The sequence below is a fragment of the Aythya marila genome, assembly GCF_965140915.1.
Source record: "Aythya marila genome assembly, chromosome: 2".
Classification (NCBI taxonomy): domain Eukaryota; kingdom Metazoa; phylum Chordata; class Aves; order Anseriformes; family Anatidae; genus Aythya; species Aythya marila.
The window spans coordinates 120,947,925-120,962,306 of record NC_139043.1 but is presented as its reverse complement, the minus strand read 5'-3'; the positions used below and the strand labels follow the sequence as shown (position 1 = coordinate 120,962,306).

Genomic DNA, 14,382 nt, shown 5'->3' with positions numbered 1-14,382 from the left:
ATGGTTCTTGGTGGGAGCTGATGCTCCTTCTGTTTGGGATGGATTTGGGTGGATTTAAAAGTGGAACCTTGTCAGCATACCTTAAGGAATTGCAGTCAGGGCAGATTAAATGACTCTACTTTTTTCCTTTTGCAGGATGGCGCATTTTTCTAGAGCAGTATAGAGCAGTGTAGTATAGTTTAACAAATACACCCAGAGTTTAGAGTGGTGAGTTGGGTGATGCACCCCAGCCTGCAGGATGCTGGCTGGTACAGTTTATTGGCTCTGCAGGACGTGAGCAGACACCAGTGCAGTCCGTGGCTGGATGAGCACAGTGTTATTACACTTACCTACCTCTCGCAGGCTGCTGAAACCCCGGCACTGTTGGCTCCCTGCGTGGTCTCTGGCTGCACACCACAGCATTCGCAGTGCTCCATGCCTCCCTTGTTCTCTGCTCTCATGTCCAACCACTCAGCACCCATCCTCTGCCTTCCTCGTGGGGGAACTTGGTGATAAACCTTTTATCTAACTTACCTATTTTTATCTATTCTTATCTTATTTATCTATTATTTTAATCTATTTTTTTCCTTTTACCTATTATATTTAACATATTTCAGTGAGTGGAATATCTGTAGGACCTCTACCCTTTTAGCAACAATGGGTGGGGTTATCATACTACATCTGTAAGTCTTATTTGTGAGGTTTACAAAATAAATTGCTTTTCTTTTCAAAACCAAACTTTGAAAGGTAACTTGGAAAGGGTTTGATTGCTCGAGGATTCCTGTGAGATCTATTACTGTCCTTGCAGAACCAAATCACTTGTTCGTGTAAGCAAGTGGGTTATGTTTTTAAAAACGTGTCCATGTGTTTGATCTCATACATGGATGTGCTACTTTAGCCAGCCAGTATGATTTTAGATTGTTAGCTGGCAAATAATGTTTTAGAATTGGTGCATCAAAGGGATTTCTGTTTTGGTCGATTTTTGTATATTGTTTTTCTTCTCAGAGACTAATACTCCCCTTGGTTATGGTTCTCCTAGCTGCACGTGTGCTGAGTTTTCTCCAGCATTAGATTACAGAGCTGTACTGGACATGTCCAGTAATCTGTGATAGAGAGGTGCAAATTGCAAGTTAGCACTAAATTACCTCCCTGCTTGTGCCTAGTCAATGACACAAAATGTTCCAGGCTGCTGCAGATACATTCGGCTGAGATTTGCTGGATTTCTAAGGCAGGTTACAGGAAGAAACTTGAACGTGTTAGTGGGAAATCAGCATCGTTTCCTGGCTGATGAGGCGGATTGCTAGCTTCCCCATCAGGACAGGCACGCCGCTGTGTGAAATGCTGTACAAACATATTTCAAAGGAAGGATTATTTGCATCGTTTATGGTCTTCTAAGGAAGTATCGAACAAAAGTTAAGACAGTATAAAAGCGTGGTATAGGGAATTCTTTGTAGTCTTTACAACAGCTAATATAATCAGACCTGAGTTGGAGTTAGGTCGTTGGTCATTTCTGTAATTAAACATTAAGTTTAACCTTTGGAAAAAAAAAAACTTTTTTGACCTCAAGTATAAGGTTTTGTCTGTTTTTGTTGTCACTTTTTTTTTTTTTTCCTGTCCTCTTAACATGAAAAATACTAAAACTACTATGTACTTTCTGGCTTTTGGGGGTCTTTACACATCAGTTACACAAATCATACTGATGGAGGTTATTGATCTCTAGTCTTTCTTTGAGTGCATTCAGTTACTGCACTCACCTCCAGGCTGGCTTTTACCTGGGCTTCTTAGGGGTAGGATAAACCTTTTAGGCACACAGGACTTCTCTGTTCTCAATGTAAGCGTGTTGGACAAGAAAAAGTCAGTGTTGTGTAACTACAGGAACGTTTCCCCCCATTTTTGGCTGTTGCAGGACTAGTTCACCACATTTTCAGGAATTATAACTTCCTGAATTATAACTGTTATCGCATCAGCTGGATGTGTGTGGGGCTATAAAGGCGGCTTTGTGTAGGTAAGAAATACATCCTGTTTGGGAGTCTGTGTCCTGCGCAGATAGCTTGATGGCTCTTGTAGACCTTTCTTCAGCTTTTATGGGTTGCATCCTGCTTCACCGGCACCTTGATTTGCCTGCAGAAAGTACTGGGTGGAAGGAAGGTGGCACATGCCAGCCACATCCTGCCCTTGCAGAAAATACGTTCAATTCCTCAGATGTAGCGATGGTGTCATTCAAGTTTTTACGTCTTTTAAAACTACTTTTAGCTTTAAAGAGGGAAATAACCCATGGGTGAATAAATAAGTGAGGAACCGCAAGTATTTGTTTCAGGTATTACCCCATAGAAGGTGATAAGGAACACATTTTGGGGTCTGTTTAATCTTGTTATGTGCCTTATTCATTGTAGGAAATGTTTGAGAAGCATCTGGAAAGAAATGTAGAGGGATATTTTTCTTCCGCACTCTGGTTCTGTTTTTCGTAGTTTCTTCATGAATTCTTGTCCTTCCTTTGTCCCCTCCAAAAACAGTATCAGCACATATATTTGAAGGATGCATGTTCAGATTTTGAAGATTAATTTTGAGGAGTAAATTGGAAATGGACAATCAATACTTTTGTTTCAATAAAAAAAAAAAAAAAACAGTTGTAACATGCATGAAATACTTCTTTTTTTTTTTTTCAGAGACGTGGAGCAATTTCCTATGACAGCTCTGATCAGACTGCGTTGTACATTCGTATGCTAGGTAAGCACACCACTCTCTGTATCGCAAAGTCCTTACAGTTATGATCACTTTATAGATATATTTGAGTATAGTACTCTTGAACTTTTCTTCTGGAAAATATTCTGGTTACATTCTCTAGCAAAGCATTTTTGTGCTTTTTTTTTTTTTTTTTGGTTGTTTGGCATTTTTTATTTTTGAATTAACCATTGTGTCAGATGCCTTACTCCTGTAATTAAAGAAAACTCAGTTACGGTTCTTTTAATTAATTTAACACATTTGGTAGAAGTTTAGTCTTCCAAATGACTCTCACTTATTTCTGTGATGGATCTTTATTTCTGTGATGGAATTTATCACCTCTGCGTGGTATCCTTCTGATTAAAACTGTAGCTTAGAGAATATTTGTGCGTGAGGATCACCACACACTTCAAAAAAATTCAGTGCTGAGGCAGTGAAATGTTCAAGGTGTTCTTGAAATAATGATACAGTTTTAAACAATACTTCTCTTATTAGTTCTAGAAGATGACTTCAAGGGAAAGGATGTGTGACAGGACTAGTGGCTTAGTCAGCTTTCTGAAGAACGTTTCCAGGGTAGCAACTAGATAAAGGGTAAAGCCAAATCAAAGAGAGAGGGCAGTACTGGGAGCAGCAAGCACCAGGGGACACCCTCCATGAAACTGAGTGCACAGAGGATGGACCTGAGGTCAGTGGTTGAGAGGAGAAAGATGCAAAGCTCTTGCAGATGGCACGATGGACTCTGGATACGCTCCTAAGTCTGTTTCGCTGCAAAATTACACTGCTTAATTTAAGCCAACTTCAGCTGTGATTTTGTGTTGAAATGGACTACGAATGCTTACATGCTGTCTTACACAGCCCGACAAACATAAGCAGCTAGTGATTATAAATTCTCAACCTGCTTCAGCTAGATCAGCTAGAACATGTATTTTTACACCCGGAATCTTTTCGATTCAGTTGCAATTTGTGCATATTCCAGTCCTCAGAAATTCGTGACTGCATTCTCTATGAATTTAGTCACAAGCTGTATATGTATGTACACATGTGTACATAGATATCTGAATTTATAGTCGTAGCCTACATGTGTAGGCAAATGCATGTGTATGTGTGCATAGATATAAATAGAACTTTGACTTAGCATCTTACATTTTTATTTTTCAGTTTTGTTCCTTTTTTTCTTTCAAGCTTGTCAAGTTAATAGTATAGCACTGGCTGTCTAGTAAAGAATTTTTGATAAGAGAATGTGTATGGAGATTTGTTAAGAGAAGTAGGAGGACAGAAGATGCTGCTTTCTAAATGCTAATTGAAAAAGGTGCTAACTTTTTCTTTGGGGGGGTGGGGAGGAGGAAGAAGCAGGTTTATTTCATTTAAAAAAGTTAAAATCACTTATTTTCAATCATCTTTGCAAGATGAACGCTAAAATTTTTTGAAATCTGATTTTCTTCTGCTCTAGTCATAAGAATAAGAAAGTAAATTCAGGCCTGAGGTAGTTTGTTTCCTTGGTTCTATGATTTATAGTTTTAAACTAAATTTATTTTGTTTATAATTAGAAAAATACAAAATTTTCTGCTTAAAAAATCTTAGAAATTGAATACATTTAATCCCCTAACAGGGGAAATAGGCATTCATTTTGTTTAAAAATGCACTGATAGGTTTTAATTAAAGGTACTGTAAGCATATGTCTGTTTTTTATCTTTTTGATACTGATCTGCTAATGGTAGAAGTCCAGCTTGTAAAAAAAATAAAAATAAAAATAAAAAATTGTTCTCCCCAGAAATCAAGAGTTATCTTCAGCTGTTCTGGAAGTTTAAATTAATTGTGCCATCTAGGAGTTAGGCACATGATTTCAGCAGAAGAGTTTTATGTAATGATCAAGTGAATCTAGGAGAAAGCAAAGCCTGATTTTCTGTGGTTCCTGGTGTGTATATATAGCTGACCTGAGGGGAAAATGTAATGGTTTTGAAATCTTTCTTCACTGCTCTTTCCAGCAGGCAGGCATGGAATATCTTCAGAATGTGTGTGCAAATGTGTCGAGTAAATTGAATTCCACTTAACAATTTGAGTTAATTTATTAGATTATGTGATTGGTGCTTGTTACGAACAGCATTAACTTTTGCAGGCATTACTGTTTGATAATGCTGTACGCTAGCTCTTCTGAACTAGTAAGTCTGTCAAAGGACAGACCTCTTCTAACTTCTGCTGCAGGATGTCAACAAGCAAACACAAAATTGCTCCCTGGATATTTGAATCAGTATGTTAAATATTTTATTGTTAGTGATTGCTTTTTGTTTTCCCAAATGTTAAATACACCGTACCGTACAAGATAGCAACTATGTACAGATTGGTTATTGTTGTATTCGTAAACGGGTTGTACAAAAGACCAGCCTGAAAGCTGAACAGTTGGATGCATCAGTATGTAGAAACATTCATGTCAGAGGGGATTGAAGAATGAATATATTTGACTAGAATATTTGTGACAAACGAAGTGTTACATTTCCCATACAGAACTGTGTGATTTCTTTTTTTTTTTTTTTTTTTAAACTTCAGCAGAGTAAGCTGTAAGAAATCCTTTAGCTGTAGCTTAAAGGGAAGTTGCAAAGTCATGGGAGGTATTGCCTTTTTACTTCATTGGTTGCTATTCCAAACAGACTATGTCTACTAATAGACTGTACCTCAGTAAACTGTATATTTTAGCAGACCAAAAATATAAACCCGAGGGTATCTAGGACACCTCCCTCTGCATCTGTTTAGTTGAGCTGGCTGTAGAGTTGCTTCCTTTAATGTCTTCAGGCTGTTCAAGTGGGAACCCGGTGGATATTCACTTGCAGCAAGTAGGTGGAAATTCCTGTGGTAGGGCAGCGTTTCCAGGTTCATCACTTTGAAGATGAAATTTTAGGGGCACACGACACAAGCAGCTAATTTAACTGTCTTCATCCAGTGTCAATATAAACAAACAGCGTTGACTCTAATGACTCAGCTGTCATACCCCCTTCCCAAAATACACACTAAGCCACTCCCGAGTGGCAGATTTTCTATTTTAAAAATTAGATACAGATGCAGCATTGTAGAATTTTTCTTTTTAAAACCTTGGGCGGACAGGCTAATATATCTGCATCCCCTCAGTCAGCTACTTCTCTCAGCAACTATGAGGAATTCTCAATACTTAAAAGTGCTTCCGTGTAATCTTGGTACTTTACTGATTTTTCTCTTCTTTACTTTTCTATTTTCTTTTCTTTTTTTTTTTTTTTTTTGGTAGTTGTTTTGTACTGCCTGAAAGTTTTGCGACCGTGCATGGGCTGGAAAGGTTGGGGCACTGACTGCTTGTGTCAAGGAGCATGCACCTCTCCCCTAAACCTGCAGCTGTGTCTCTGTTCTAGGGGTCCTGATCACTTGAAATAGAAAAACGTGGAAGCAAGCAAATGTGTAATGCGGGTGCATGCTCTTCGTTGGTAGCAGTTGCTATGTGGTATTGCTTTTGCTTTAATTCCAGCATATTCGGCTGACCTGTCATCTGTTTCTCCAGCAAATTTAATAGGATCTTGAATCTCTGAAGCTAGTAATTCTTTCTGGAAATCCTGCTCTTCACATCTTCATGGCTTTGACTTGAGTGTGGGTGGTTTACCGTGAGGTGGCTTCTGCTCCCAGCTGTCCTCCGTGATCTCTGAGATTTCTGCCCCTTCTCCAGAAGGCCTCGGCTACCCGAGCAGCTACTGCATGGTTACTGGTTCAGACTGGAAGATTAGGGTAGCACAAAACACGTGCTGTGTAACCTTAACATGCAGGGATGTAAACTATGGCATTTTATCTGCCTTGTGAGTGTCAGAGCTGTCCTTGCAATGTAAGCAGGAATCTGAGAGAGGGGTAGGAGCTAAACGAACTGTCTCAAGGTAAGTTTTGCTAAAGGCCTGATTCCTTTTCAGCTGTACCTGTGAATTTCCCTCTTACACCTTATTCCTACTTCTGTTATTTACTGAGCCTTCAAATCAGTTTTTCCCTGTATGGATTTTGTCTTAAGAAAAGCAACCCACCCTGGGCATGTAGAACTATTCTGGAAAAAATTCCGATTGAACACTCAGCCAACAGATACTGTGTCAGGTCAGTGTGCAAAATTAAACTTTGAAAGAAAGGTTTCATACTTCTTTTCCTCCCTTCTGAAGAACATTAAGATTATTTACTTTATGCTTTGGATTCACAGAAACTCACAGAAAAAAAGTCTGCATGGAAGTCCACTGTCATTAAGATGATGGACTTCAATGCCTTTCCTAAGGAAGCAGAGGAGTTAATTCACAGTGGCTAAAATTTTTAGTGACACTTTAAAAACTGTCAGCTTGCTACCACTTTGTCTCCTTCAAGGAAATTTACCCTATAAGCAGCGTGATCTGATGGTTTCAAAAGATTTTGTAACCACTTTGATATTTTTTTAAAGGCCTAAATAAATAACTTTTCATAAGTTACCTTGTTTTAGGTATTGAGTTTAATTATCTTTCAGCTACTACAATAATAATCAGCTCTGATGTTGACTTCTGTTGCTGTTTGAAAGAATTACACAGTAGTGTCTGGTAAAAAGTCATCTGAAATGTTATGTGTTTTTTTAAGTTACCTATGATGATGAACACATTTTTCTTAAAATTAAGTTCATTTCCAAGTGATAAGGTTACAAAATCTCATGCAGAATATCCCAAGCAAATCAGCATGTAAAGTTAGCACATTTGGCATCAGTTGATCTTCAGAGCTCAGATCAACTTCAAGATGATGGTCAGGTACTTCTGGATGTTGTGGGACTAACAACATATGTGAAGTAGAGATTAATCTCATTGTGCTTAGGCACATGATTTCGTAATGTGCTAACACACAGTCAGTGACGTGTTATTCCCTTTTATTTTATACGTGTGGGAATTTCAGACAGATGTATACTACTTGTCTCTTTGAAGCAGTTTTTCAAAGCACATTTTTGGTCTGAAATCTTGAAAAATGCACTAGTACTATACAACAATAGTGAAGAGAGCTCTTCTGCTTTTGTTTTGACCCAATAGGAATTTCTACTTTAGGCTTATTGCAACACATTTTAGTTCTGTAGAACTGCTAACATTCTGCAGAATTCCAGAATAAATTCAAGTGTATTCTGTAGAAACTGTGGTTGAGAACTCAATTCTTAACAAAATGACCTTTTTCTACCACAACCAAAGAGATTGTATTTGTAAGGAACAAATTTTTCCTTAACAGCTATTTAATGACATTTTTTGCTTTCCTTTGAGAATTTAATTAATGTGTATACAAGTATATAATCTCGTTTTACCCGTATCTTATTACCATCAATTTTTTGCCACATGTATGCTTAATATTCCACTTCTACTTTTGATTAACTGTTCCTCTAAATAGGCAATTTTATAGCTCCTGATAAAAGCAGCGGAGTTAGTTCTGCATTTTTCTTGCTGTCCTACTCAAAATCCACAACATTGTTGGCATTTCAAGAGAAACAGAGGTACCGTTATTCTAGCTGTTGGGAGTAGGCACCAGCAAAAAATAATTTAAAAAAAAAAAAAAAAAGAAAGAGGGAATTTTTCTAGGTACCATTTGTCAGATGAACCTGCTCGTTCTGTTGTTTGTAGCATTTTAGTCTCCAGGTATTTTTCGGTGAACTTCTCCTTACCTTGACTCTTTGAACAAGTAAGTTGTTCGCAAGAGCAGTTGTACACTGCCTGAAACTACTTGCTGATTCATGTTAAGGCTGGTAAATTTTGAAAGTTAAGGATACTTTGAAAAATAAATATCATTTATACAAGTTATATTTTCTGTTTAAAAAAAAAAAAAAGCTCAACTGCTCAGTTCAGCTGGTGCACTGAAAATTTACACAGCTGTCTGACTGATTTGTCAGATAAATTTGCATGATAGATAATGAAGGCTACATTTTCCTTTGTGTAAACATACTTTCTTATACAACTACTAATGTACTCACCTCCCCTTTTCCTAAATTTCCTCTTTTCCTTTTTATTCGCTCATTCTTTAAATCCACCAGCTGTCTTTGTGCCTAACAGAAGAGTTCTACAATTTGCTGCCTCTGTATTGTCTGGGAAAAGACAAGCCTCTTGCACCACTGCTCAGATGAATACTTGAAATTTTTAATTCAATAAATTGTCAGTGGTCTGAAAATAATTCAGACCACATTCTGAAAATTTCTATAGATAGCAATGGACTTACTTTACCTTGCAGCTCTGTTAAGGTTTTCAGTTTAAAAAAAAAAAAAGTATTTAGTATGTTTTTACTGATAAGAAAACTTTAGACTCTTTACAGAGGGAGCCTGGGATATACTTATCTTCTGTGGTGCTTCCAGCATGCTTCACAAGATAACATTCACGTGAAGTGTGTCACTATGGATATGTCTGTGCTTACAGATACGTATCTCTGGACAGATGGTTAAGTGCTGAAAGTATATTACCTAAAGATATTGACCAAAACTTTAGTATCTTCTGACTTACACTGTCGTCTTCAACATTACAAATTAGCCGGTTGGCAAAGGAAAAGCAGTTAGAATACTACTAGTTAAAAACCTTTACATTAAATAGCACTACATATATATATACATATTAAAATCAATCTTGATTTCTTGCATTAAATAATTTTGATTAACATGAAAATCATTGTGTTTGATGAGAGGAGCATAGTACACTTAAAGGATTTTCATAATCAGAAACCAGAAAATTTCCACATCTTAGATTTCACTTTTTTGTTAAGGTCTCAGGGTGTAATGCATTTGGTTTGCTCAAATTTATAATTGGTAAAGGTTTTTTAAAGTGAAAGCTTTAATCCAAGTGAACTGCTTATGCATACATCTACCTTACAAAAGAATACTGATCAGCTTTCAGTTGGTAAAATGCCTAAGTAGAAATCAACAAGCATGCTAAAATTCAGGTTAAAGCTAATTGCAGTGCAAAATAGTTTTATAAAATTTTAATACTGAGTTTTGGTATTTTAATAGGCTCATGTGTAATATTCAAACAGCTGAGCGCAAGTAAGTAAATGCTAGTGGGAAAATATTCTATTGTGTAAAATAAAATCATACTGTAACTAGCTTATTTGCTAAAAGCTACCATTTCTAGAAGCTGAATCTTTTTGTACTATACGAAATGTTATTGTTTTATGTGTGTTACTGAGGAACAAATCAACTTTCAGTGTTATTGTTTCCTGTCATATCAAGGTTCGTTTTTACCATACTGGTGTAGCAAGCTGTTCTTAATTTCATCTGAATGCTTGTCACATGCTTCTGGCAACGTACGCTTAGGCAGGAGAGGTTTTGACGAGAAAGCATGCAATTGCATGTTTAACAAGTCTTCAAACTTTGTTTTGAATTTCACCTTTAAAACGAAAAGCATTGAAATAGGCCTATTGCTTGAATAACCCTACTCCATTAAGTACATGAATCTTTACCCCTCCAGGCTATGTTCATTTGCATTTTATCTCTGCCACTCTTCCACACTTTTATTTCACTCTTGACCCTGTTTCTAGGAGATGTGCGAGTAAGAAGTCGGGCAGGATTTGAAACAGAGAGAAGAGGTTCTCATCCATACATTGATTTCCGTATTTTTCACTGTAAGTATTTAAAAGTAGATTAATGACAAATAAACAAAGGCTTCCATTAAGTTTAACTAATGAGCCTCTAAAAATAGAGTTAGCAGCTTATATAGCAAGACCATTTTTTATATTACTTAAGAAAATCTTTCATGCTACTTCATTACCAAAAATTGAATAAGAAAATCTTCACCACTAAATTTCTGTTTCTAAAAATATAGCTTAAACTTGTATTTATTGAATTTAGACCTGAATTCCTGTCGAAAATAAGACTTATCTAAAAATACTGATGTGTATGCTGAGTACTTAATCAGTTGAGAAGAACACTTCCCTGCAGCAGAAGGGCTCGGTGCAGGATGATGCTTGAAAAGAATTACAGTACATTGTTCTTGACCTGATCGTAGTCAGTTAATATTGCATTTTCTCCAACAAGTAGCTAGACCTTAAATTTTTCACAGGCAGACAAATCTAAAATAGAGATGAAAGTGTTATAAGCAAATAGCAGGCTATTTTTTTAAATTATGGGTTTTAGGAAACACTTTTTTTTTCTTTTTCCTCAGAGAAGTATTACAATAAGAATATTTTTGAATAATTTTACTTTTTTTTCTCTACATCCATATTACAACTAAATGTATCAGTACTTGTAATATCAAAGCTGCAGTAACCACCATACCTGAATATGCAGCAGAACACAGAAGACGTGTTAATTCAAGGATGCAAATAATATTAATGTATCGTCACAAAGTATCTATACCAACGTTGTATCTGCACAATTCTGAATAGGCTGTGCAACGGTGAGATTTGGAAAAGCTATTTCACGGTAACAAGTGTGGTTGTAATTACCTTATTAATAAAAAAAAAAGGAGTGGCAGAAACTGTGCTAATTAATAGTCTGATCTACCTGAAGATGCTCATTTTTAAAGTAGGTCACTACTTAAATCTCAAACTCTTAGTTTCATTCAAAAGTTAGTTTCACAAAATAGGTGAGAAAACAAAGTTTGAAGAGTATGATGTGTTGAATGTTTAAATAAAGAGGAGAGAGATTCTGTCTCAAGTCCTGATAATTCTGCTGAGAATTAAAAAACAAACAAACACCTTTGTAAAAATAGCATGCAATTTATGAATTTTATATACATATATATATAAAAAGATATGGCATTTCATGCTGATACAGGAAAATATTAACAGTAATACTAAAAGAACAGCATGTTAGTCTTGTGTGATATTATTGCCATCATCAAATTAACTGTATTTTCTATGATACTCGTCACGCTGTTCCCGTCCTGACAGTTGTGCATCAGGCAGACGAGGAAAAGGATTTTCACACCCTTTCTTCTTGCCCCTACTTGTTCAGGCACAGGCAGCAACTTTTAGCAACATCAACTGCGGTGTCTGATGACAGCAAGGAATGTTGCTAGGAGGCCCAAAAATTCTTCGGCTGTAACTTTCCTCTGGAGTCAGCTGCTGTGGCAGTTCTCAGAGTTGCCACATTAGAGTCAGATTTATTTTGCACTTAAGAATCGTGGCCTGTTGCAGAGTTGATCGCAGACTTCAGACTCCTGCTTCTTCATATAGAGTTTCTTTCCGATAAAGAATAAGGTGAATGAGGGCACGTAAGGAAATTCAGCCCTGTATCCCACCGTACCAATAAATTATCTGTTCATTTACAGAATTAAAAAAAAAAAAAGTTGTCATTCTCCCTGCAAAGCTAATTGAGTCCTGATCAGTGTTTCCCTAATAGTTTTTAGGCAAAAGAGTTTTAGTATCTTGCTACTTGACTGGAGATAGAGAGAAGTTGTGGGAACTGACCTGACCTGATTCTTGGGATCCTTATTTATTTTTTCCTCTGGTAACTCCAGAAGAATTTTGCCTTGTTCATCTATGGGGCTGAAAAATGGTCAACCATAAGAGAGGAGCCAGTCAAGCTAAAACACGTTCTCCTTTGCTTGGAGCAAAAACTGGGCTGAAATGGGTCTCTTCTACAGCAGAGGCAGGCTAAGGCATCTGAGTGTTGTCTTTTTTTTTTTTTCTCCTCTCCACGACAGCTACATACCCAACATCAGTAATGCCTGGCTATGTTTCCTTCATGCTGTTTGTGAAGCTTCATTGTAACTTTCACCTGTTATTGACTAACTCTACATTGTGTTTCTAAAAATTTTGCAGTGATCATTGCTTACCTCTTTTACAGATGACATGCCGTGGCTATCATTCACAGTGTTGAAGCATTATTGCCATTGTATATTTTGCTTAGCTAACTTTTGTTGTTAAGCATCGTTTTCATTTTTTTCTCAGTGGTGTTTTGTGAAGAATGTCCAAGTCTTTCAGGAAGTCGAGCCAATAAACTGCCAACTAGTTTTTCCAATGTTTTATTAATGGATTCTTAATCCAAACTTTTATTGATAGGTTTGAAGAGTACAGAATTTTAAAGGCATGACTGTATTTTCAGAAAGCTACTGTTGTGGTTTTTTTTTTGGGGGTGGGGAAAGGGGGGTGGGGGCAGAGGTTGAAAAAACAATCATTTTTCTTTTTAATACTGTTTTCATTTGCAACTTTACCTTGCGTTGCCAAATACCAAAGTAAACTTTGTTAACATCTCAAGATCACTTCTATTTCTTCTTAAGGATTATAAGCTCAGTGTCCGCATCTTCACCCCAGCATTCTGTAATTGAATATGAATATTCAACTCCCTAAATTGGCTAGGAGTATTCTTACCTGTACCTTCTTTCTAGGAAAACCGGTTGTAAAGTGATTGCTGGAAAAATGGTTTTGTTGTTGTTAGAGACTGTAGTGTGGGAGACACATCTGCGGATTATGAATACAAGATTTGACTGATGGTCAAACTACGTTTTTTGGGTGCCAGCTTTTCTTCTGCACTGTACGCTGTTCCAGGAATCATGTTTTGCTAGCTCTTCACGGGAACTCATCAGAAAGGACAGCACAATAAACAGGTTTTTGTTTGAACAAGACTACATCCTGCCACATGGGGAAAGTCAGTATTGTGTCCCACATGTTGGTTTGTAATCAGTTATCACGGGGATGTCAATTAGTAGTTTATCTGTTACTGTCATCTGGTGATTATGTTTCTGTGGAACCATGGGCGAGTTAGCAGCTAAAGGCTGTGGATTCTGGAGAGGGGAGAACAGCCACATAACTTTCTTCCTCAGAAGTAAATTAATTGTAGTTTTTGTTCAGTGGATATACATTTTTCACAGTTACACAGTAAATTGCATATACTTCAACAGTATTTTACTGATTTGAACATAGAGCACTGAATCTACATTGCACTCCTCAGGTAACAAGTTTGACATTTTACTGTCTGACTACCGTCATGTGCTGTTTGATTTTCAGGGAAGTTACTGAAAAAGTGATTGCAGTGGTTGGTTATGACCATTCTCGTTCTCTCGTGGCTTGCAAATAGTTTACAATTAAAGTGGTTGCTTTTTGAATTGTTTCTGAACAATTTAATGTCAACAGATTACATTGATTAAAGCTGCTGCAAAGCAAAATGTTTTCTAGAATAATTGGTAAATGATGGTATATGAATGTTACCTTTTAAAAATAGCAAACCAACAATAAAGTTTTAGGTTTTTATTTTCTGGTTATTTAGAGGTTATCAGTAATGTTTAATTTGCTAAAATGTATGCATGTATATATGTGTAGATATTTTCTTTGTGTTTGTGAAGACTCTGGCATGTACAAACAGAAGAATGTATTGTGTGCTCCCATCACTCAGTTTCACCTGAGAAAAATCAGTGAATATGCTCAGTGAGGCGTACAATATGTTACAGTGGGGAAATGAAGCCAAAATGAATAAGTAAGATAACAAACAAAACCATGAAGCATCTTATGCAGATACAATTTAATCCTTATAAAATTCCTTTTTGGGAAAAGGTTGTTGGGTATAGTCTGGAAAAAACAGATAACAACAAACAAACAAAAAAACAACCAAACAAAAAGCTTTGGTCTTGTGGAGAGGAAACTTTTTTTGTTCTTGGTTTTCCTTTTGTATCTGCACCAAAATAGATAAGATCTTGTCAAAAGGCTGTCAGAATTCTCTCATGCCACTGTAGTCTGAGCATATTTGTACGAGATGATGGTGATGTTGCCAACACGTGGCTC

The 14,382-nt window shown here is 36.7% G+C and overlaps 1 protein-coding gene across 3 annotated transcripts in view; it reads left to right on the top strand.

The window, feature by feature from the left end:
* Nucleotides 1-14,382, top strand: part of PDE7A (phosphodiesterase 7A) — a 75,434-nt gene that overhangs the window by 36,039 nt on the left and 25,013 nt on the right. For 2 of the 3 annotated variants that reach the window (XM_082753442.1, XM_082753440.1), the window contains exons 2-3: nucleotides 2,646-2,706; nucleotides 10,201-10,284. In XM_082753442.1, the coding sequence (XP_082609568.1) occupies nucleotides 2,646-2,706; nucleotides 10,201-10,284 (145 nt within the window). The remainder of the gene's footprint in view (nucleotides 1-2,645; nucleotides 2,707-10,200; nucleotides 10,285-14,382) is intronic. The other variant, XM_082753441.1, reaches the window with a different exon arrangement.